Here is a 23,737-nt window from a genome sequence, read left to right as displayed (position 1 = left end):
GGTGGAATGTTGATTTAGGCCAACATTCTGAGAGCCCCATTGTTACTGCAACTGCAATGGAGCTTTCACAACTCTTGAATAAAAACAACAGTAGGCCTGCAGAACACATTTAACCTTATATGTATCTAACCTTTCAATAATTAAAAAACACCATAAAGCAAATTGCAGAATTGACCATTTTTATCACAAACTCGCAGTCAGACCATTTGAATACCCTACGGAATTCCTGTGTCATAAACATGTACGCCCCAAGATGAACAAAGTTTGCAAGCTAAATATTTAAAGTCATTGACAGCATCAACTGCTGCCTGTCCTCCAAAATTATGTGTGAGTGTCTCCAGTTATGTTTACCTAGGCCTACATTCTGCAGTCGCAGTATGGACTTTAATTGCGTATATATGAACAATGATGTAATTGGTGGGCTTGCTTCAGTAAGTCCAACTATTGTTATTGCTCATTATTCTTATTACATACTGGCAGTAGCCTAGATGACGTAGATCACATATTTAATATGAAAAATGAGGCAGATGAATGAAGGTCAGACACATGTAATAATCAATTACTCCTTATTTTATTAAAAAAATAATAATAAGAAGAAAAAACACCCTCCCTCTTCCATCTTTCTACGTGCCTGATTCCATGATGTAGACCAGACTACCTGCAGGAGTTGCACACAGAAACACACAACGAAACCGTCGGGCACTTGGACTCACACTGCTGACATTTCCGCCTTCCCAAAGAGGACTTGGGTTGTTGTTAGCATAATAAGAGGAGGATACTGTAACTACTGTAGCAAGTACGGGAGACTCATAAGATCGTTACAGTTGCAGACAGAACAGGTCCTGAGCTGATACGTCTGGAGACTAGTAAGTGCTGTTCTCTTCTATCCAGTTGTTCTATCCGGTCTGGCCTCTGCATGGCATTGGTACTCTAAGCAGCTAGCGCGACGTTCAATGGAAAACAACCGTTGAATGGTGGTTCACTTTATGGTCAGTGATTGCCTTCTAGAATACACCAGCATAGCCTTGGTATGCCCTTGATATTTACATATACTCTAGAGCTAGGCATGCATATCCATCGAGCCACCAAATCACTAAGCGCTATCTCGAGCTAATATTCTGCCATGACTACCAATCTGGAAATGTTCTTGGACTGCTAGCATCCTCAACTCCGTATCGTGAGATGTGTTGTCGTCCTAAATTGAAAATAACTTTTAGAACACGTCAATCACAAAATGGTTGTGCACGGCGCAATACTTTCAGTGTTTTTCTATACACACGTTGTGTGAAAGTATCACGTGCGTAAAGAGGACAAATTACAACAGTGATTTCTGTTGGCTATTGCATGGCCTAGCTAGAGTATGCAATTTTCTCTGGAGCATATCAGTGATCATATCAGTGATCACTAACGTATCACAGTGACACAGCACAATACTGCCCTTTCCCCTAGAGGGTGTATTAAGGCTGTGTATATAGCCCATTGTTTACATTACTTCTCTGAATCTTGAGTGAGCTCAGGCAGTTCAGAAAAAAGGGGTGTGCCTATTGCCTAATTTCTCTTTTCACCAGGGATGTCTGGAAATCCAGCTGTGGTGATGCGCCTGTTGGCCTCGGCCTATGCTGTGGCAGAGAAGGCAGGTGCCATTGTAAGGAGAGTCCTCCACAGCGGAGAGCTTGGCATTGTGGAAAAGGTTGGTCTGGGTGAGAAGAGAATTGACCAAAGCAATGATGGGGATGATATTTTTTATGTCAATCTCTCTCTATGTTTAAAATGTACACAGATGGGGGCCAACGACCTGCAGACACTGGCAGACAGGCTGGTCCAGCAGAGCATCTGTGCATCTCTGTCCAAAAACTTCCCGAAAATCACCATCATTGGAGAGGAGGTGGGTGTGTGAATGATATGATCAGGTTCATGTTATTACAGAGCAAGTGATTAGCGTCTATAGAAAATAGTACCCCTGCTGCACAAACTCCCTGTCTGATCATCTCTTCTCTCACACATAGGATCTGCCAGATGAGGAGGTAAAAGAGGACCTGATTGAGAGTGGCCAGTCTGACGAAATCTTACAAAAGTCCTGTCCAGCGGAGTACAGTGCCCTGAAAGAGGAGGAGGTGAGAGAGAGAGAGATCCGGAGACAGGGTGACAGAGTTGAAACCTACTTTACTGATACCTGGCTGGATATTTCAGTGTGTCCATTCTCAGCAGTGACTTCTCATTTCAGTTGTCTGTTTATGTGTTTTTAATGTTTCTGTTTCTCACTCACAGCTTGTTGTGTGGGTTGACCCCCTGGATGGTACTAAAGAATACACTGAAGGTAAACTGACTTGCTGCCACTTACTACCACCAGTCATCACCAGCTCCCTATAATTGCCTTATTTCCTCTAAAAAAATCTATTTTCTGCTATGTCTAAATTGTCCATGTCCCTTTTGACAAAAACCTGGGTGTTATCTATTCTATTCATAAATATTAATGATCTATTCTCTGAATACAAGCACATATTTCCCTTCGTCAGACAGCTGATTCAGCTCTTTCCGTCTCTTTCTTTCTCCTGTCTCTTCATCACTCCTTACCAGCGGCGAAGTGTCTCTACCTCCCTCATGAGGCCCAGATATGTCACACAGGGTCGGACACTCAGCTTCTCAGCACGGCTCTCCGTATGGTGACAGAGGGAGGGCATTGGGACTGGGAAGGACTGTTGCAGTGTCCTTCTGTTACCCTCTCTTGCCACCTTTATGATGTTATGGTGGCAAGGGAGGGTAAAAGGGGGATGTAGGAGGAGAGGAATGTGTGGGCCTTTTTCTGTCTTTTCAGTAGTTTTGGGCTATTTCTATCCTATTACTGTACTATAACTATACTATTACTGTGCTTGTAAACTGACGTAGTGCTAATGATGGGGTGTTCAGTCAACTATTGTATGTTGTAGTAACGTCAGTGTGCTTGTCGTCTGTTCTCAGGGCTCCTTGATCATGTGACTGTACTGATTGGCGTTGCATATGGAGGGAAGGCTATTGCTGGGGTCATCAACCAGCCCTTCTACAACTATCAGGTACCAATGAATGAGTGTGATATTCCTGCCCTTAAATCTGTGACCCTAGCCTGTTCCTGATTCCTTGCCTCCTCTCCTCTTGCCACATTTGAGGAGAAGATCTGAGGTTCCTCCCCTGGAACCTCCCTCTCCAATGTGTTTTGAATACGAAATTAGTAGAGAGGACTAGAGGAATTGAGGAAAGATATAAGATTGGGCCTGTTATGAGTAATGGCCTGTTGTCTCCACAGAATGGGGCAGGGACAGACATGGGGAGGACACTGTGGGGAGTGCTGGGATTGGGCGCCTTCGGGTTCCAGCTGCAGGAGGTCCCAGATGGCCGACACATTGTCACCACCACCCGTTCCCATAGCAATAAACTTGTGACTGACACTGTGGATGCCATGGAACCTGATGATGTGATAAGAGTGGGTGGAGCTGGAAATAAGGTGAATAGATTGGAAGTTGGAAATGATGGGGTGCCTACATGGTATCAATTCTCTAAGATGTTATCTGTATCCTTGGTTCCTCCCTCTCTGTGTGTAGATTATTCAGCTTGTGGAGGGAAAGGCCTCAGCCTATGTCTTCGCCAGTCTAGGAACTAAGAAGTGGGACACTTGCGCCCCTGAAGCCATTCTGCATGCAGTGGGAGGTAATTATCATCTAGACCGTAGCACCTGAAGCACTTCTCATGAATGAAAATAATAAAAAGTACTTTTCTTTTAAGATGGTACCCTTATACATGTTTCTTCCTCTGTAGGTAAACTTACAGACATGCATGGCAATGCTTACTGCTACGATGCTAACGTGAAGCACATGAACTCTGCTGGGGTGCTGGCCACTTTACGTAATCACCAATACTACGCCAGCAGGGTGCCCCAATCAGTCCTTCAGGCCCTGAAGACTGATTAAGACATGTATCTAAACCTGGAATTGTTCAAGTAATGGTGCCAATTAACATTTAGTGATCATGAGTACGTAATTTCAAATGTAAATGTAATTTCATTGTTGTTGTTTTTTTATACCTATATGAACACAGCTGGTGCATTGGTGTATCCATTGAATCTGATGTAATATTTTTCTTATGACTAAATCAGAGGTGTCGTGGTGTCAGCCTTTTTATCAAAGGACCAACATCAGGACAGCTCTACATCAGTGTAAATAAACGACAGTGTAATTCTACATATGCTACATGCTCATTAGTAAATCAGGTTGTGCGATGTGTGAGACATTTCTGATGTAAATAAAGGACAATATTTGTACATTCCAGACTGACTTGTAGTGTAGCATTCTGTAGCAACAGACAAAGTATAATAACAGATAACTGGGAGGCAGGGTCAACAGCACTGTTCCATTTATTCCATTCAAAGTCTGAAACAAACTTGTACAAATCTCATAACTGTTTAAAACACACAGTTTCCAACTTGAATAGACCGATAGATTAAAACAAGGCAAAAGGCGAGATTTAAATTAGAAATCTGAATGTTCATGTGAATGCTCATTAGTTGTATGAGAAAGATATTCTGAACCAGACAGAGGAGTCAGTTTACTAGTAAAGTAAGTAAGACAGCCATACTTGTTATTTTCTTCTTAGATTTGAATAATTGACTGTCAAGTTGTTTGCTTCTTCAGCAGAGGCTGTCCTAACAAAGATGTACCACTAGATGGCAGCAAAGTGCCATATGTCTCACTGAGCTTGTTAGGCATGTGCTTGACCTCCCTATAATGTAATATGCAATGTTCACAAGAAGCGCAAAAAAATAAGTGGCAATGCTAGTGAGAAAGCGGCTCGCAACACTTTAGTCATTATAAACAGCTCTTTTGCAATGTGTGTAGTGGGACAACATGGCCAATTAAATGGATTGCCAGTGACTGAGACAAGGAATACTGAGCACCAGCTTACTCTCTGGTGCCTTTCCCTCTTGCCTGTTGGTGTCCTACACTTCTCAAGCCTTTATCTATTCATTCCCACAGGCAAAGAGTAAACAAAAAATAATGTCCATAACAAACAGTCCTCAGCAATGGAAGCAGGTTCAGTGGATAAGAAGAGAGGCTGGTGACAAGCTTGATTCAAAACCAACAACCATTATGTAGAACACCCATTTGTGAGCCCTTAGTTAGGACACACCTGGCCCTAACTGTACTGGTGCTTATCTGTTAATACTTTGAAAGTTCTAGTATTAATACTTCATTAGTGTGTCTCCATGGGGAGAAAACATTCTTGAGTCCAACGGGATGAAATGAAATCATTCTCTAACTCACTGGGAGACTAAACCGTTCTACTCTGGTACTATAGCCAATATGTGGGAAGAATATTAACATGTTGTCAGCGTCATTGTGAGTAGATTGCGCTTCAGCAGGGAAATTGTGAAATGGGGAATATTTGTCCTATAATATTGGTCTGGAAGAATCTACGTTGTTTTTACATTGGCTGGGGCAAATAGCCCACCTCACTCACACTCACACACATTCAAACACACTCTCAAAATTCACTATTGTTTATCTGAAGGCAGAGCGTCATTTCCAAATGCATTGCCCTTTGTTGTTTCATATATTGCTGCACTTTGTAATAGGGCTGAGCAACACATTTCATGGTATTGAAAAACCACAGTCACTTATATTAATAATAAAAATACCAACAAACAAGCAAAAAAAACATTGTTCACAGCAAACTTTTATGTTTACACATATATGAAAGAGCTGAGTGGGGGACAGGGGTCTAAAGCACTTCCCACAGGTGGGAGGGAGGGGACGGGATGTAGCAGGGGCCGCAGGGCAAGAAGAGGAGAAGGAGGACGATGGGGAGTGATGGGGGGGCCGGTCGCTCACCTCTTCTTGGGGGCTTGGGCAGTACGGGGTGGGGTGACAGGGCGTCCAGAGTTCACCCCCCCATACTGGTATTTTGCTTTTTTCTCTGACGGCTTCAAGATCTGAGAGAGAAAGAACAGTATAGTTTTAACACTTTCAGAGTACATTTTCATCTACAATATGTCTGTGTGTGTGTGCTTGTAATCAAACCTGAAAGGAACACATGAGAGACTCATCCACACTCATCATGCCACCAGCGTTGTCAAACTCCCCACAGTAGTTCGGGGCTGAGAACAGCGTCACTAACTGCCGTTTAGCAAAGAACTCATACCCATCCTCAACAACCTAAAGGACAAAAACAGTGAGTTAGTGAGCATCATTTAGTTGCACTCCATAAGCATCAGTCTGATGGCCCTTGCGGAATGTACTAAAATGAGTGTGAGGGCTACCTGGTGGGCTCTGCAGATGAGGTCCAAGTCGTGACGATTGAGGAACTTGCTGACCACATCAGCCCCAAAGGTGAAGGAGACACCCCGGTCATTCTCCCCCCAGCCCTGGACATCTTTGTCTGGGTCTGACCACAGAAGGTCACACAGCAAGCCTACCACAGAGAGTGTGAGATGGCTTAGTACAGCAGGACACAAATATATCACTGTCCTTAAACCCACATATGACTACACACCTGTATCAGGGACATCAGTGGGCCTCATGATACGTCGAATTTGCTCCATGGACTGCAGATCTGGAGAGAGACCTGAGGGGGAGGGATGATTTATGATATACACTCACAGAGCACTTCATTAGGAACACCTGTACCCCTTCTCATGGTGGAGGTGGTGTAATGGTGTGGGGAATGTTTTTTTGACACACTTTTGGCCTGTTAATACCAATCAATCATCACTTGAATGCCACAGCCTATTTGAGTATTGTTGCTGCATCCCTTCATGGCCACAATTTACCCATCTTCTAATGGCTACTTCCAGCATGATAATGCACCATGTCACAAAGCAAAAGTCGTTTCAAACTGGTTTCATGAACATGACAATGAGTTCAGTGTTCTTCAGCGGCCTTCCCAGTCACCGGATCTGAATCCAATAGAACACCTTTGGGATGTGGTAGAAGGGGAGATTCACAGCTTGAAAGTGCACCTGAAAATTGTGGAATCAATGCCATGAAGAATTGAGGCTGTTTTGAGAGCAAAGGGAGGCCCTACCCAGTATTAGTATAGTGTTCCTAATGAAGTGTTGGGTGAGTGTATATTTATATAATTGTGGAAGAGGTGCAAGGGACCCGCGAGGAGGGGAGGGGGGAAAGATTGTGGGATGGGGGAAGGCAATGGTATGTATTTATGTGTGTATGTACTGTATATAGAATAAATATGAATAATTAATCATATCTTTATATTTGTTTATACAAAATTGGTGACAAAAAAACATGCATACAGTACTGTACCTCCATGACAGCAGAAGATCTTCTCATCTATTATGGCAGCGATTGGCAGACAGTTGAAGCAGTCCGTGAAGGTCTTCCACAGCTTTATGTTGAATCTGCGTTTGCCTGGTGAACACAGTTACAGATGGAGAGCATTTAGAAACACATGGAAAAATTATGCTGATGGGAGGGAGAATGGAAAACACAAGCAATGCTCCAACCTCACACCCAGAGAAGACGACTGAAAATGCATATTAATTTCAGAATGTGTGTGTAATTCAGTGCATGTGTGTTTCCAGTCTTACACTCATCGTAGAAGCCATAGATGCGGTTGATGGAGGCACACTCGTGGTTTCCCCTCAGCAGGAAGAAGTTCTCTGGGTATTTGATCTTATAAGCCAAAAGCAGACAGATGGTCTCCAGAGACTGCTTTCCTCTGTCCACGTAGTCCCCTAAGAACAGGTAGTTAGCCTCAGGGGGGAAGCCTCCGTACTCAAAGAGCCTCAGCAGGTCTGTGTACTGGCCATGGATGTCACCTGGGGAGGTAGAGAGAGGGAGAGAGAGAGAACATGGTTCTGAGAGAGACAGTGGTGCATGGATTAAGAGGAGATTGAGTGTGAGTGAGAGCTTGAGCCAGATAGTGTCCTTGCTGGAAGAGAGATGGTCCTCTCTTGCAAACACTCAGGGGAGTCTCCATTTATATCCTGCTCTACTTACTGAAAGCTCTCCAAAACGTTACTCTATCCTCTCCGGTTTCTTCCATAGTTTGGCAAAAAGACAACCGTGTGGTGAGGAGAGTGTGGAGAGAGACCAGTGAATGAAAAGGAGGTGGGCTCCAGGATACCCAGCTCCCAGCCACAAACATAGAGGTCTTTGTTGCTAAACTTTTGTTTGTAATTAAATATGCTATTTGAGGAAGAGAGAGGGGTAAAGAGAATAAGACATAGTGAAGCAAAATTAGGAATAGCTAGCTAGCAAACTACTGACCACAGATTTTAAGTGGAGCCTCCAGCTCCAGTAGGATAGGCTGGCTGAGGAAGATCTCCCGGGATTTGATGCAAAGCCCCCGCACCTCCGCCTCCGTCATCTGCACTATCTTCCCCGGACGACATCCTCGCACTTGTGGAGAAGAAAAGAACAATCATCACAATCACCTTCCTCACTATTATTGTCATGCTCACAATCACTTAGTTGAATGATGTTACTGTACGTCTGTGTATTTATTAACATATTGAAACACAAAGACCTATGAAGCCTCGACCATTTCCTAACAAGGGAGACAGTAAAAAAAAAAAAAAAAGGTTGCAGTGCCCAGCTCTAAAAGACAAATGACAGAGGATTGTGAGTCACAGCCACTTGACTTTCATTACAGTGCTTATTAGCCTAGACTCTTGACAATGTTCAGGAAGACAGGCACTTTTGTTGAGCTCAGTTGGTTCAGCAAGGTCACGGACGGAATAGAATAGGAGGGGACCTTTTAAAGACGTGTCATATCAGTTCAGAAATGTGCTGTCAAAAGAGATGAGAAAGTAGCCTAGAGCAGGTGGCCATAACTGCTGTCAGCAAAGAGAGTGTTCCAAGTGGGAGAGAGTGTCATAGGCTGTATACTATTTGTATGGGTGCCCCAGATCCACCCCTGTCTCTGAAGAAGAAAAAAAAGAAAAGATGTATCTTTTTAGCTGTAGTTTATTCATTATGTATTTTTGTGCGTCTTGCCATGACAGAGGCTGACAGTTTTTGTTTTATGTGACCATACATCCTAGGCCTACAGTGACCTCTTCGATCACTCAAAATACTAGTAGCTACTAGTACTTCAATTTCACCTTGGTCATTTACAATATCGTTCAAATTCTATATAAATACTAATATAGTAGGATATAAAAACATCGTAAATAAAAACGGTATATTAAGCCCTCTCATGTAATGTTACGCTGTGTTTTTGGAATGATGTTCCATAATTTCTTCAAGCCACAAAAAAATGACGGACACCGCTCAGACTGGAGGCAAAGCAGTCACTCCGCACCACCGCTGCGGAGCTGTCAAAACCCTGAGTGAGTGATGCGACACTTCAAGTGATCGAGGGCAAGGTGGGCAAAAGGTGGGTGTGTTCCCACTCAACTAGTTAGCTAGCTAGCTCTGCCTGGCCAATGCAAGTTGACCATTCCAAAACACTGACACATTGTGACTGTGTGTGAGTCGAGTGTGACAGCAACATCCCTGTTCCACACTCACCAAATCACCCATACCTACTGTATACCGACAAGATAGACAAGAACCTAGTACTAAATTATTTATGTTAGCGTAAACTTCATAGCTATTACATTTGTCAGTATAGAGTATAGGCTAGCTAACATAGCTAGCTAGACGAGACCACATCCCACCTTCGGCTTCGGTCTCAAACTGACGTTACCGAATGTCAAATACATATAATAGTGCAGTTGAAATCGCTCTTCGACACCAGAAAATCATAAGAATTCGTGAAAAACGTATAGCTAACATTCTGCTTCACCTTCTAATCGTCTGTTTAATTTCAATAAATATAGCAAGTCGCATTACCTTCCAGCAACCGAGAGATGATGCTGTCAACGTTGAGCTCACTTTCCGCCATCTTCTACGAAAAACAGAAAATACCTTCCTCTTGTTCACCACCAGAGGGCGCTGATGCACGAGATGTGTAAAAGCCTCCCCTTTAGTTTGGAAACTTCAATGGAGGGGAGGTCTCTAGCCTATCATTATCCTGTCTCTCTGGTAGCTTACCTTTCATGATCTACTAAGTATCAGCGTATATTACATTACCATTACCAAATGTGTCCCTGTCGTAGCTCTATCAAATATTACTGAGATTAGACAAGCGAGGACTCTCAACGAAATACCCCTTTGCCCCGTTTGTTAATCGTCATGGGCTATGGGTTTATTGATTGGGTTTAGTTGGAAGCTTTGGTTCCCTTGACCATTCATCCAGGTCATTTATAGTGTATTTAGAGGGGTCCTTTAATATAATCTACAGTAAACTGTCTTCATCATACCTTTATGCTGTTTACACATATAAGAAAATAAGACAATCTTTATGAATAATGTATCTGATGTTCCCCAGTGGTAAACAACAGAGATACAGGGGCCCCAATTCAATCAAATGCAGTAGCAGGTTTCTTGGATACAAAATAAAACATGATTCTTCTTGTGCAGCATGAACACATGTCCTATTTGAAATCGTTACATTTAAACTGGGGCCTTACTGTTAAGCCTTGATGCAGGTGTATCATGAGCACAGACACTTAATTAGTTATAGATGTGGCAACAATATTTATTGTTTAAATATATACAAATTCTTAGGAGACACAAGGCATAAAAAACACACCTGATTAATACAAGAAAATTAGCAATAAAGAAAATCTGTCAGCACTGTGCATTTACAAAACAATTAGCACATCTTACAATGTACCATATATACAAATTGATACAAATCCAATGCCCTGAGTGAGTGAGTGTGTTTTTATCTGCGATCATTAATGACCATCTCAAAAAGAGTATGAATATTAGAAACCAGTTCCTTTCATCTCGACTGATTTCTCCTCCTTTTTCATCTGAATTCGTCGCTCTCTGCAGAAGAGGAGGAGGCAGGTGACACCCCAACCAATCAGTAAGCCAGTTATACCTAAAACCACAGGCACCCACACAGGAATAGAGGAGGGGCACTCTGCTATGGGTCTGGGACTGGTGGTAGTGGTGGTGGTGGTGCCTGGGACTGGGGTGGTAGGGGGTACAGGTGTGTTTGGAAGGCTGTTGACCTTAGTGAAGATGAAGGGTTGAACCTAATAGAGAGAGCAAAATGTAGCTTTAAGCAGTTGAAGGTAAACTTTGATAAGTATATCTCTATAAGACACTGTAAGAAGTAGCATTGATATGCCAAAAAGGTATTGTTGCTTAACCAAAAAAACACCATAGCCATTCTCAGTCACCTACTGATTCACTGACTGTCCTTTTAGTCAACATCTGACAAAATCCTTCCCTAATTATTTGTTTATATGTAATGTGGATTCAGCATACCTCAGAGGGGCAATGAATCTTGGAACGATCATAAGTGAAGTTGTTGGAGACTGGTTTCCTGCCTACCGGCTCCAACTGTGAAAACACCAACACTGTCAGATCTGAGACCACAAACCAACATACAAATCTGGGAATACTATGAGTGTAGCTTATGTGTTTTGAGTTTTGCTTCAGTGCGTCCCCTTACCATGTTGTTCCAGAGACCGATGGCCATCTCAGAATGTGCCCGCTCACTGAAGTGGAAACAGTCCACAGAGAAGAAAGTCACGTCAGGTTTTCCCTCCTGAGAAGACACAAGAACACAGTCAACATTTGGGTGTGTGTGTGGAGGGGGTTAGGGATGGGGGTGGGATAAACAACACTGACCCCAGAGACAGGGATGAAATAGTTCCGCAAGAAGGGTTGGATGACAACTGTGAAGTCCTCCCGTCCGTCATAGCGATCCCCAGAGATCAGAAGCTCTGTCTCAATCTGAGAGAAAAAGGGGAAATGAACAGAAAGCAGAGGGAAGAAGGAAAGGACAATTTGAAGCTAGTTTATGGATCATCTTATTGAATACCTTTACCTCTGTATAGACCAACACGTTTTAAAGTCTCTTGCCAGTCAGTTTAGGTCCACTGTTCTCACCTGGTATTCCTGGTTGATTCGTACAATTGTTTCAAGCTCTGGAGAGTTGTCTTCTGGCAGCACAACGCAGGGACAGTTATTCCTATGCAACATAGACACTTAAGCAAAGACATTCTCTAACCCTGTCAATACACATGCATCATACTCTGGAGGCTATGATGCTGTGGATGTTATTATATTCTTTGGGAGAAAGGTTTATATTACACAAACCTTTGCAGTAAGGTGCAGCCCAGATCATTCTCCTTATTTATTCTCCTTAGTGGATCAATCTGCAGAACTTCAATAACATGGACCATCACCCGTGGCACCTAATAGAGAGAGAGAGAGAGAGAGAGAGAGAGAGAGAGAGAGAGAGAGAGAGAGAGAGAGAGAGAGAGAGAGAGAAAAAAAGAACATGAAATTGGCTCTAAAATTGGCTCTATTGACTATAGTTCCTTTTGTGAGTGTTGGAGTTTTGTTCATCACTAACCTCATTGTACAGTAGATCCAGGCTCAACATCAGATTCTGGCTGTAGTTCTGAGGTGTAAGGTTGTTCTGTGTAGAGTATTACACAAATAACACACTATTAACTCCTTTGCCACAATATGAAACAATTAAATAAATTGCAGTAGAGGTGTGTGTCATTGTCTGTGTATTTGGCTTGGGGAAAGGACACATACCTGGTCTAGGCAATAATTGCAAAGATCGCCGCCCCCAACAAATAAGGTCACCAGCTTCCAATCTTTTTCAAAGTTCACCTTCTGTATGTGAGTGTGTGGGTGGTGGGGCATTAAGAGAAAGGGTTAAGATAAGAGGAGAAACAAACTGTAGATTATCATACGTAAACATTCACAATTCACAACAGTGATTCAGTAATGGGAGAGTCGCACCTTGTCGTTCTTCATGGCGTCGATGAGAGTTTGGACTTGGGCTGGGACCTGACTGGGAGAGACCGAGACAGATGTTAAATGGAGAGGATGGGATAGGAGAGACAGAGAGTAAGATGACAGAAAAGCTGTCAAAACTGCTGGAAATGACAAACACTCTAAAAGAGAGAATGGGGAAGCAGGGCACAGCTGGACTTACAAGGCCTTGGTTCCAGGCACGGCCATGTTGAAGCCTTTCTGCCATGAGCCCCGACCCTTGGAGAAGCCATAGAGAGAAGGGTTGAACTTCCTCAGGATGTCTGGGGGGAAAGGGTGGAGAAATCAGTTTTGGACTGATAAAGTGTATAGGCTAATGATGTGTCAGTGAAATGGTCCTGATGCATTATCAAGTAGGTTTTGGATTCACATTTTTGTTCTATACTCTAATAGGGCTTTACAGTGAGTGGGAATAACAAGAAATGTCGGTATGTGGAGATGCTTAACACTTTTCACAGTCATGATATCATGGATGATGTTGATGTGCTCTGGTTATTTATTGGTTCAGTTTCGGACAAAAGGAAATAGACTCACTGGGTAATGTGGTAACAGTGTCCAAACTCTGATCCCCCCCAATGCTGCAGAAATACACATTTGGTCAATTTCATTGTTTTGCAAGCTAAGTAGTCTGCAGTATATGCATAGCCAAATGGTTGTGCATGCTGCATATTTAGGCTCTTGCACATTATACTGTAAGTAATTATGTAGTACCTCCATGACACTCCCTTATACTCTGTGTTGACTTCAAGCATGTTATTTGCCTTGGCACCAACCCCTGCCTGAAGATGACAACAACACCATAGATCACAAATGGCAAACTAGTGGCTGATAACAAATGATTAGAGAACTCATAGTTCAGCAAAGCTACTATCAGTTCATTAAGGACATACACACACACACACACACACACACACACACACACACACACACACACACACACACACACACCACACACACACACACACACACACACACACACACACACACACACACACACACACACACACACACACACACACACACACACACACACACACACACAGACACACTCCCTTACAGTGGATGAATCTCCCAGTGCTGCCACCACCTTGATGTCTCCTGGACGTAGTGTATGAACTGGGGATAGAGGGACAGATCAATTATACATAAACACAAATACTCTAGCATCTCTGCTTCCCATTGTCTATAATGTTAAAACTCAATTTATCTGTATCTCACCTGAGGTAGGTACAGAGTTGGATGGAGCGAGATCTTCACAAGAAAAGTCACTTCCCCAGTTCTAGGAGAGTAGACAGACACACAAACAAACAGACAGAGTCAGACATCATTATCCATTGTACTTCTATAAATGTAATCAATGCCACAATCCATACATTGAGAACTGATACAAAAATCAAGGCAATAATATTCCTTTATCAGATCTAAGTAAGCAACAAACAGGCCCCTTTTCCTTCTGAAAACCAGGGAGATTTGACATGTAACACGTCTGCCTACCGTGACTGGTGGGGGTGTTGGGGTGGGGCCCTCATAGGTGTAATTGCTATTGAGATAGGTCTGCACAAATGGTGAGGTCTTAGAGAAAAAAAGACAAACAGTTGCCTAAGCTTAATGACTAGTGCTTTGTCTGGCATATAGAGAGAGCAAATACTGTTAGTAGTAAATGTCCAACTTTTTCCATAAAATTCCACAAACACCACAGTACAATATGTCAGTTAATGGTGTGTAATGAGGATAAGAACATAAAGTAGCATTTATTTCTATAGTTCAGAGAATTATTAAACATTTGTGTTGAGCCACAATACCTTAGATGGGCATTTCAGGGAGACACCAGTGGCGAAATCCAGTTTGTCAGTCTTGATACCCAGAGGTTCCAGCTATATGGGAAAACAAGAGCAAAAAGTGAAAACAATCTATTCTGAATTCTCATGAATCTGTATGTATGTATGTGTGTCCCTGTGTTCTTGAATCTCACCATGTTGTTCCAGAGACCACGGGCCATAAGAGTATGCGCCTTCTGACTGAGATGGAAGCAGTCAGGGCTGAAGTAAGAACGGTCCGGGCGGCCATCCTGTGTCAAGGAGAGAGAGAGAGCAAGAGGGCAATGAGAGTGTATGAATCTTACTGCATGTTGACTTTGATCAAGCATTCAATTGTCAGAGCAGTAAGATGAGAGAGAATGCAGTGTGTCTAACCAGAAAGGGGACAACCACTTCTCTTATAAAAGGCTGCACGACCACAGTGAAGTTTGGATGGGTGTCATACTGCCCTGATTCCACAAGCTCATTCAGTCCACGCTGGAAGAATTGGACAAAAAGATACAGTGAATGAATATATATTATAAGGTATATTTTCGATAGAGGAGATTGTTTGTGTCCTCCTGTCATGTCGACTTTGTTAGACTTTGCCCTACCTGGTAAGCTCTGTTCAGATCCTCCAGTTGCTGAAGTGCTCCTGAGTTTTCCCTTGGCAAGATGACACAGGGACACAGAATTCTGAGGAAGAGACAGAATGAAATGTTATCCATCTAGACGTGTATTGAGAGATCCACCCATTTGAATACACTCTACCCTGCAGATGGTAAATGCTTAAATGAGAATGAGCACAGAGAGACTTTGGCTAGACAGACACTCACTTGACCAGCCAGGTGGGGCACTTTATAGAGGCGTCCTTGTGCATCTGTCTCAGGGGAACAATGTGGAGTGGCTCCACCAAGTTAACCAAGGCCCGCGGCACCTGAGAGAGAGATAGAGAGAGAGATAGAGAGAGAAAGAGAGAGAAAGAGAGTAAGAAAGAGGCAGACAGACATTCAGACATACATACATACATACAGAAGTTAGAGACAAGCAGTTAAAGATATAGGGTAAGATGTGCTATCTGGTCAAATGTGTAACTCACCTTTTTATGAAGGTAATCCAGAGCCTCGCGAATGTGGCGGACATAATTGTCAGTGGAGTAATGCACCTGGAGGACAAACAAAAGAGGAACGTTAGGGGAACAGAGCAATGCAGGAGGTACATACCACAACTATTCAACACAGTTCATTGAGGGAGGTCACATGCACACTCACAGAGTTGTAGCAGTGGTCACACATGTCATTGCCTCCAATGAACATGGTGATCACCTTCCAGTCAGAGTCAAAATCGATCCGCTGTGAGAAACAACACGGTATGAGAACTGGTATTCATAAGAGCCTTTATGTCAACCTGCCTGTAGTCTGTAGAGCTCAAGTGAGGAAATAAATGTTAAATCATATCTGTCAGGATTGTCTTACAGAGTCATTCTTCATCCTGGCCACCAGGGATTGCACTTGCTTTAGCATGTGCCTTAAAAAAACACATATAATCCAATATCATTATTCAAGTCATAGTCAGCACCACTAAATACACTCAGAGACACAGGTACATCTGGGTACAGGTGTGTAAAGAACTGGTGAGAAGACTCACTTGCTTTTCCTTCCTACCATAGCCTGGTTGAGGAAGGCATGAGGTGTGGTCTCATTACCCATTCCAACTGAGTAGCCAGTCAAGGAGGGGTTAAAATGTCTCAGAATATCTGAGCAAAACATGAAAAAAAAGACATTCAGTCAAACTTGGACATATTGATACAAATTGTAGAACAAGGTTTATCAATAGCGGTAAATAGGAATATGTATCGAACAGTTAATAGCTGTGACTTTTATGAGAGGACTCACTGGGAAGAGTGGTGACAGTGGTCAGGTTCTCGTCTCCGCCGACACTGAGAAACCATAGAAATACGGTATGTTAGCTGTAGTGTTTACCTCTACGTCTAATTAATACCTCTAAGTGGGTACAACTCTACCTCTCAGCAAAACACTGAGAAAAGGATTAGCACTGACACTGGTCTCTGTACTGTTGTGTAAATGCAGCTGTGTGATAAAGATCTACCTCCAGGATAGCCCCCTGTACTGCTTCAGGACGTCTAGTATGTTGTAAGGTCTGGCTCCAATACCACTGCCTGCCTGTCGGTCAGAGAGTCACACAGATTGCACATGATAAGTGAGAGACATCCAACTGGATAGTGACGGTACATTAAAGCCACTCACACATAAACACATTACAGTCAGGACACTTACGTCGGTTTAATCATGTTTAATTAAATGGAAATGGTATGAAAATGAAATGGTAATGCATTTAAGTTTGGCGTAATTAAATGGCTCAGCTCTGTATAGCTCCCTGCCTGAAGTTTAAATAACATAAAATACAAAATAACATAAGCAGGGATAACTATCAAAACTATACCCATGTACTGGAGCTTCAGGAGCTGGTCTCACTGGATGCATTTATAGTCATTCTAAATGACTTGGAGGCAGGCACATCTGGCTGTAGATGTTTTGGCTGATTCATATTGCCCCTGTTTGATCCCTGATGTTGATGACTTGTGACGAATATTGATGAATATTTTTGATATTTTTGATTCTGGAATTTATTCTTTATATTAATTGTAAATTGTTATATGTTTTTATGTCTGCAACCCTGTTAATTGTGCTGCTGCCTGTCTTGGCCAGGACGCTCTTGTGAAAGAGATTTTTAATCTCAATGAGACTTTTCCTGGTTAAATAAAGGTTATAATAATAATAATAATAATAATAATAAAAAACCCTGTAAGTAGGTAAATACAGAGCAACCGAGGGGGTGGAGGCTGGGGCGGTGGGTGGGATGACCAACAAGTGAAACTTTCATCGCCAGTGGCATTATACTGTTTAACCATGGTGGAGTGTTGCATACTTGGCTCTTTTAAGCCTTAAATGCCTCTTAAGCTTTGTCCCTGAGACATGTGATGATGTTTTGCATACGTGTCAATCAGCTGTCCTTCACCTGTGCTGCACATCAGCTGCACTGTTCGACTTAAAGTGTCCTGCCTGAACTTACATAAACTTCATAAAATGCAAACATCGGGGCAGGTGCCCACAAGGCTGACTCACTGTCAGAGAGTCTCCCACTGCAGCCACTACTTTGATGTCACCAGGCCGAAGGAGGTGAACTGAGGGAGTACAGAAGATAGTGTGACAAATGTGACCAATTGGTATGTATTCCCTAGCAAGTATTGTTTTGGCTAATGAGTTGTGGACTTGATAGTTGACTTACCTGAGTCAGGTGTGGAGTTGGAGGGGCTGAGGTCCTCGCATGAAAGCTCAGTACCCATGATCTGACAAGACACACAGAGCACATCCAGAATCAGAACCACGTACCAGTACCATGATGACGGGACCACTTCTATGTTCTTGTGCCACATACTGCATACAGAACCACCCCTGATTTACATAGCAACTCACAGAGTCAAGGAGTGGGGAGAGCTCGCTGTGGTGATCTGAGGGAGAGTTCCTCTCTGTTCTCAAGAAGGGCTGGTCCTGAGGGCGTCAGAGAGAGAGAGAGAGAGAGAGAGAGAGAGAGAGAGAGAGAGAGAGAGAGAGAGAGAGAGAGAGAGAGAAATAGCAAATGGGAAGATGAGGAGTGAGGGGGGTGGAAACAAATAGGGTTTTATATTTCTCAATCCTATCATACATATATCATATGTGAAAATATTTCTAAATGTGCACCATTATCTATTAATTCCACACAGTGTATACCAGGGGAAGCTAGTGGAGGCAGAATTGGGGGGACGGGCTCATTGTAATGTATGGAATAGAACATGTGTTTGATACCTCATTCCATTCGATGCATTACAATGAGCTTATCCTCCGATTTCTGCCTCCACTGGTGTATGCCATTCTGTATGGGTATAAATCGTTTTACACTCTCTCACCTCACTGGGACATGGTACAGTGATGGTCATATCATTATCCTCCAAGTTATTCTGGCCACTTGTGGACTGCAGCTGAAAGACAGAGATTCCATTCTTTCTTGTTTGCCTCGACTGGGACTGCGGGGGGACAATAGCTGTGTGTGTCACTATGTGTAACATGTTGTGTCACTCACCAGGTTTGCCCACATCTCTATGGTCAGTTTGTCTGTGTGTCTAGATGCTTGTGCTGTAGAGGGAGCCCTCCCAGTCTGTACAGAGAACATAGAAGCACATTTGTGTTATGGACGGATACAACATACCATAACACTTTTACTTTCCAACACTCAGTGGGAGAAGCACATTTAATGTATTACACACTAAGGAGGCTCCAGCTGCTTGCCACTCACAGAGACAGAGGAGGGGTCTGTGATGAAGGGCGAGTCCTGCAGTAGGACTGTGAAGTCGTCTCTGTCGCTGTACCACTGCTTCTCCACCAGGTGGCCATCCAGGGAATCCTATTGACCGCAATGAAAAGGGTTATGAAAACACCCACAACCCATAACCAGTCCCACTCCACAGATGTTTGGGAAAAGTACTGCACCTGCAGAATTTGAGTGAGCGTCGCCCTCAGAAGTCTGAGTCCACCTTCACTGTTGTTCTCCATACATGGACACATCCTGTGAACATACAAACAACATTGACCCCAACGTTTATGAGGAGAACAATGACTCCTTTAACATTTAGGAAATTACTTATAAAGACAATACACTAACTGATTAAGGAGCTGAGCTATTTTCTTAGTTGAAATATAGTCACCTGTTTTGATGAGGAAGTCCAGTATCATACTCTCCATCCCACACTGCAACACTGACAATGGCCCGCTTCAACTGCATATAAAGTGACAACAGTATTGATGTTTACAAGACCTCACAAACGCATCACTGAGTGTCTCAACAGCTGTTATACAGTAGGAGATATGCATGCAGCTGATATGCATGTCCCAGTCCAACAAACCTGTGAGTGCAGCTCCTGCAGAGCAAGATCCACCTGCTGCACAGCTGCTTTGACAGACATGCTGACCTGCATGCACCACACACACACACACACACACACACACACACACACACACACACACACACACACACACACACACACACACACACACACACACACACACACACACAACATATGACTCACCAAGGGAGACAACTAGACTATAGTGTCATAAAAAGCAAGCTGTGGCGATTAGTGACATCAGTGCTCGACAACTAACCTGGTCCTGACAGACACAGAGCTCATCCACCTGCACCAACAGGAGCACCAGCTTCCAGTCCTGGTCTGGATCAATGGCCTATCAGTGTGAAGAGCAGACAAGATACAGTCAGACACCAAATGGCTATCAAGGAACTAAAGTGGTGCTAAGACAATGTCCGGTGATTGAGACAAATAGTCACAAGAATACCTGATTATTCCTAAGGGAGATCGACAGTTCCTTTGCCTGCTCTGCAAGAGTCCTGCAAAAAAGACATTCAGAAAGACAACAAATAACATTCACACGGCATTCATCAGGCTCTGGATGCCCTGCATAAGAGAGGTAAGATCAATGGATATGTCAATTTGTCCCCTATTACACAATCACATGGTGCTGCCTCTCTCTCTCTCTCTCTCTCTCTCTCTTTCTCTCTCTCTCTCTCTCTCTCTCTCTCTCTCCCTCCATATGTACCATAAGTTGTAGTTGTTGTAGTTGTTGTGACTTACCTGCTCTGTGAGGAATCAGGAGCATACATGTCTTGCTGATCAAGAAGAGGATTGGGCATTCCAGGGTTAAACAAGGTCATCAGCTCTAAGAGAGACAGAGGAAGAGGGGGTAGGAGAGCAAGGGCATGGTTAGTGAAATAAGTGAGAGAAAATTATACGAAAATGAGTAAAACACTGTTATCAGATTTATCATCAACCATGTGACTGACTTCTGCATGGGGATCAGTTAGTGTTTGATTCTGTACACTAATGTTACACATAGATCAATGACTTTACATTACACCCTTGTTCACTATCTGTATCAATGTCTATTTACTGTCAGGAACAGTATACCGTCCGCTTTTGTTTGTTCTTTATCTCTTTAATGTTTTTCCCGTAAAACGAAAGTTGGCTACAAACCAGGCCGCCTATCTGCTCATTGTATTAGATCCTATTGTTCATATTATCAGTTAGGCTTGACGCAACTACAGTAAAGATAATGCACAGTAGTGCAAAGTTAGCTTGTATCAACCTATTTTAAAACCAATTATTATCACTAAAATTAATCAATTATTAGTATACTCCAGAGTGTATGCACTGCTCCATAGGCCTCAGGTATTCAGTATGTATGTAATGTATGTCTTTTTACACTGAATTCTATTTTAAAAGCAAAAGGCCTTAGTTCTGAACTCTTAGTTGTTAGATAATTCATATAAAACTAAACCATAAGGGCAGGATTGCAATCAGAGACAATTTGACATGGAAGAAGAGCACTTCTTTATGAGCCTGTGTTTTATCGAGATTTGATATATTTCGATTTCACAGAACACTGACAATGTGAAAGGATGCGTGCGTGCGTGCGTGCGTGCGTGCGTGCGTGCGTGCGTGCGTGCGTGAGTGTGTGCAGCTTACCACTAAGTCTCGATATCACTCGGGACAACTCACTGCTGCGGGGAGAGACAAGAGTATCATTAGTCTTTATTTTCTGCTTTCATACTGCATCATCCCTAGGAATGTTGACGCCTGGTCAAAATGTATTAGTGCTACTCACCTGTGTGTGTGGGGGAGTCCAATGGCTGAGAGCACAGCCACATCTGAGGGCCTGACACTGTGAGCTGGAGAGAGAAAAGATGATGACAGAGACCATATAAATACTGTCTCATGACCTGATAAAAACCTTTGTTGATTGCTTAGAACAGACATATAAACTCAGTAACACTGAGAGCTGGTGTTAATTGAAAACTGGAATAATAGTTTGGCATAGGAGTATTTACTTTAATTGTGTAATCGAAACTATATAGACAGGGAATTATGGGAATGGAGAGATCTCATTCTATGAGGCCAACATACTGTAATTGATTGAATGAACCAAGATACTGCATGGTGCAAGGCCAGGCTACTCTGTTCTGTTCCCCCTAACTCAGTAAAGTATATGTTCATTCACGTGCAGGTTGTCAGGCCATTGAGAACTACTGTATCACTAATGACTAATGATTACTGAACAGACTTACCAGAGGTCGGAGGGGCCTGGGAGGGAGAGATCTGGAGGCAAGGTAGTGCAGAGGCTGTGGACAGTGAGACAGACCATATAAGTTACATACTGTATTCCAATGCATTATGGACAGCATTGATTTGAACATCTGAATAATTTTCACAAAATCTTTTGCAAAGCTATTTGCTCCATCTAAACTGTCATCGTAGAAGAGGATGTTTTCAATTAATCAGGAAACTTTTATGTCCACTGATACTGTATTCAGTATCATAACCGCCATCCCTAAAAATATTGAGGGCCTTACTCAAAACCATTAAGTGACTGATTTTCAGGGGTGAGGAAAAAAACTACATTCTTCTTGCAATGTGATACTTGAAACATAAAGAAAAAATCTGAAAGATGTTTTTTTTCAATCCTGAATTGTTATTTATAACGTCATTTATGTGTCACTGAGGAACATCCATCCATTATTTTTACACGACCAATCAGTCACAAAACATAAACAATTATTGATGAAATAGCAAACAAAAAATAGGAATCCCACTCGACTCTACTTGTAAAATTCTCTTTTACGTCATAGCTGTCCACTTTGACAACTCAAAACACTCATTCTGTTACAGTTTTTCCACTTTGTTAACTTTCATCTTTAGAATTGTACATTAAAGTGCATAGAAACCTGGTGCTGTCAGTCCCAGTAGGGTTATAACCATGAGTGGAAGCATCCTTCGTCTGCTTGTGTCAAAGATAATCCTCATGTCCACCTGTTTAACCTGATGGACGTGTTCCTTCTGTCTTTCTGTCTATCTGTTTGTTTGTCTATCTATCCTTCTGTCTTTCTGTCTATCTGTCTATCTGTTTGTTTGTCTATCTGTCCTTCTGTCTTTCTGTCTATCTGTTTGTTTGTCTATCTGTCCTTCTGACTTTCTGGTAGCTCAGTGGTATATGCTCACTGTCCTGCCCTCTTATACCTTCTGTTTGGTATGATTCACAGATATACCGGACTTGGTTAACCATAGACATTATGCATATGTATAGTGGGAGGGGTTGAACTCTTGTTTCAGGGTGTGATGGCTAACAGGTTAAAGGAGATGGTACTCCGATGCTTAGACTGACTCTCAATCAACGATATAAAGATCTCATAGAAATTATAATGTAAAACATATCATGTAAGGAGCACTCAATCTTTTTTGCATTAACCTCACAATTATATCATTTTCTAGTCAGAATGACTTGATTTCAGCTGGTATTTAAATAAAAACCCTTACTGTATCTGTCATTTTGTGTCAGAGGGGAGATAACAGATGAAGCTGAGCGATAATCTTTGATGTTTATTAACTACACAATCTTTCATCATAAACACCTTCAGACAAATACACTGTAGATTGACATTCAGTGAGACTCCCTACTGCAAGGACAGTCAGCCCTAAATCAATTTTGGAAACACAGTACTGTTTATTAATTTCAATTAGAAACCTCTGTGAAATGGTACACATTCTAGGTAGGTAATCTGTTTTCAAAATTAAATTAAAGTACACATTTACAAGAGGGAATGGTGCACAAACCTCTTTCCTGGTGTATTAGGTGATTGATATAAAGCTGTGTGTAAAAGCCATTTACAATGCTTTTGCTGTTTCTCCATCATAAATTAGTGATATGAATGGGTAAAGCATGATGATAGTTACATGGAATATGTTTCATTGGTTTATGGAGAGTAATCAGGGCAGGTGGCCATCAACAAGTAACCTAATGTTTCACAATATGCAACATCTTGATAGTGTATCTTCTTTATCAGTCTCTGATTAGAGGTGAGGGACTGTCAAAGGGGAAAGTATTGGGCAAGGGGTAAGAAAACGTCATTGATCTAAAACGAGTGTTAAAAATAATACTGTCTGGAAAATAGACCAACCATTGTATTTTACTA

General features: G+C 42.4%; 3 protein-coding genes across 3 annotated transcripts; 1 reads left to right on the top strand and 2 right to left on the bottom strand.

The window, feature by feature from the left end:
* The first annotated feature begins 734 nt into the window (after positions 1 to 734).
* On the top strand, positions 735 to 4,298 carry bpnt1 (bisphosphate nucleotidase 1). Its single transcript, XM_083688430.1, has 9 exons — positions 735 to 866; positions 1,569 to 1,690; positions 1,781 to 1,885; positions 2,007 to 2,114; positions 2,269 to 2,317; positions 2,959 to 3,050; positions 3,281 to 3,478; positions 3,576 to 3,681; positions 3,790 to 4,298. Exons 2-9 carry the CDS (start codon positions 1,571 to 1,573, stop codon positions 3,939 to 3,941), a joined length of 930 nt encoding a protein of 309 aa, XP_083544556.1. The 5' UTR covers positions 735 to 866; positions 1,569 to 1,570; the 3' UTR covers positions 3,942 to 4,298.
* Positions 4,299 to 4,366: 68 nt separating this feature from the next.
* LOC310817711 (serine/threonine-protein phosphatase PP1-beta catalytic subunit-like) lies at positions 4,367 to 9,876 on the bottom strand (the record flags this gene model as incomplete). Its single annotated transcript, XM_083688388.1, has 8 exons — positions 4,367 to 5,959; positions 6,048 to 6,182; positions 6,287 to 6,438; positions 6,520 to 6,591; positions 7,290 to 7,394; positions 7,574 to 7,804; positions 8,256 to 8,387; positions 9,825 to 9,876. The coding sequence occupies 8 exons, from the start codon at positions 9,874 to 9,876 to the stop codon at positions 5,855 to 5,857; spliced, it is 984 nt and encodes a 327-aa protein (XP_083544514.1). The 3' UTR covers positions 4,367 to 5,854.
* Positions 9,877 to 10,804: 928 nt separating this feature from the next.
* Positions 10,805 to 22,836, bottom strand: LOC310818063 (phospholipase B1, membrane-associated-like; the record flags this gene model as incomplete). The annotated part of the gene is made up of 42 exons (XM_083688823.1): positions 10,805 to 11,080; positions 11,316 to 11,390; positions 11,503 to 11,598; positions 11,682 to 11,786; positions 11,943 to 12,024; positions 12,153 to 12,250; positions 12,412 to 12,477; positions 12,603 to 12,683; positions 12,813 to 12,864; positions 13,009 to 13,108; positions 13,380 to 13,423; positions 13,557 to 13,624; positions 13,903 to 13,961; positions 14,064 to 14,124; positions 14,340 to 14,417; positions 14,648 to 14,719; positions 14,818 to 14,913; positions 15,038 to 15,139; positions 15,256 to 15,337; positions 15,478 to 15,578; positions 15,741 to 15,806; positions 15,913 to 15,993; positions 16,117 to 16,168; positions 16,289 to 16,397; positions 16,537 to 16,580; positions 16,751 to 16,824; positions 17,788 to 17,846; positions 17,951 to 18,011; positions 18,139 to 18,213; positions 18,609 to 18,680; positions 18,782 to 18,856; positions 18,995 to 19,102; positions 19,189 to 19,264; positions 19,404 to 19,474; positions 19,602 to 19,667; positions 19,861 to 19,938; positions 20,050 to 20,101; positions 20,346 to 20,430; positions 21,237 to 21,271; positions 21,376 to 21,439; positions 21,836 to 21,889; positions 22,785 to 22,836. 42 exons carry the CDS (start codon positions 22,834 to 22,836, stop codon positions 10,805 to 10,807), a joined length of 3,303 nt encoding a protein of 1,100 aa, XP_083544949.1.
* Between the last annotated feature and the right edge of the window lie 901 nt (positions 22,837 to 23,737).

This window comes from Argentina silus (genome assembly GCF_951799395.1).
Source record: "Argentina silus genome assembly, chromosome: 17".
In the NCBI taxonomy this organism is placed as follows: Eukaryota; Metazoa; Chordata; class Actinopteri; order Argentiniformes; family Argentinidae; genus Argentina; species Argentina silus.
This window is presented reverse-complemented; position numbering and strand designations above follow the sequence as displayed.

Excerpts from the sequence above, each read along its gene's own strand:
- bpnt1 (XM_083688430.1), top strand. The coding sequence starts at position 1,571 with ATGTCTGGAAATCCAGCTGTGGTGATGCGCCTGTTGGCCTCGGCCTAT. Across the intron at positions 2,318-2,958 it reads TACTAAAGAATACACTGAAG|GGCTCCTTGATCATGTGACT; the intron begins GTAAACTGACTT and ends GTCTGTTCTCAG. Across the intron at positions 3,682-3,789 it reads CATTCTGCATGCAGTGGGAG|GTAAACTTACAGACATGCAT; the intron begins GTAATTATCATC and ends CTTCCTCTGTAG.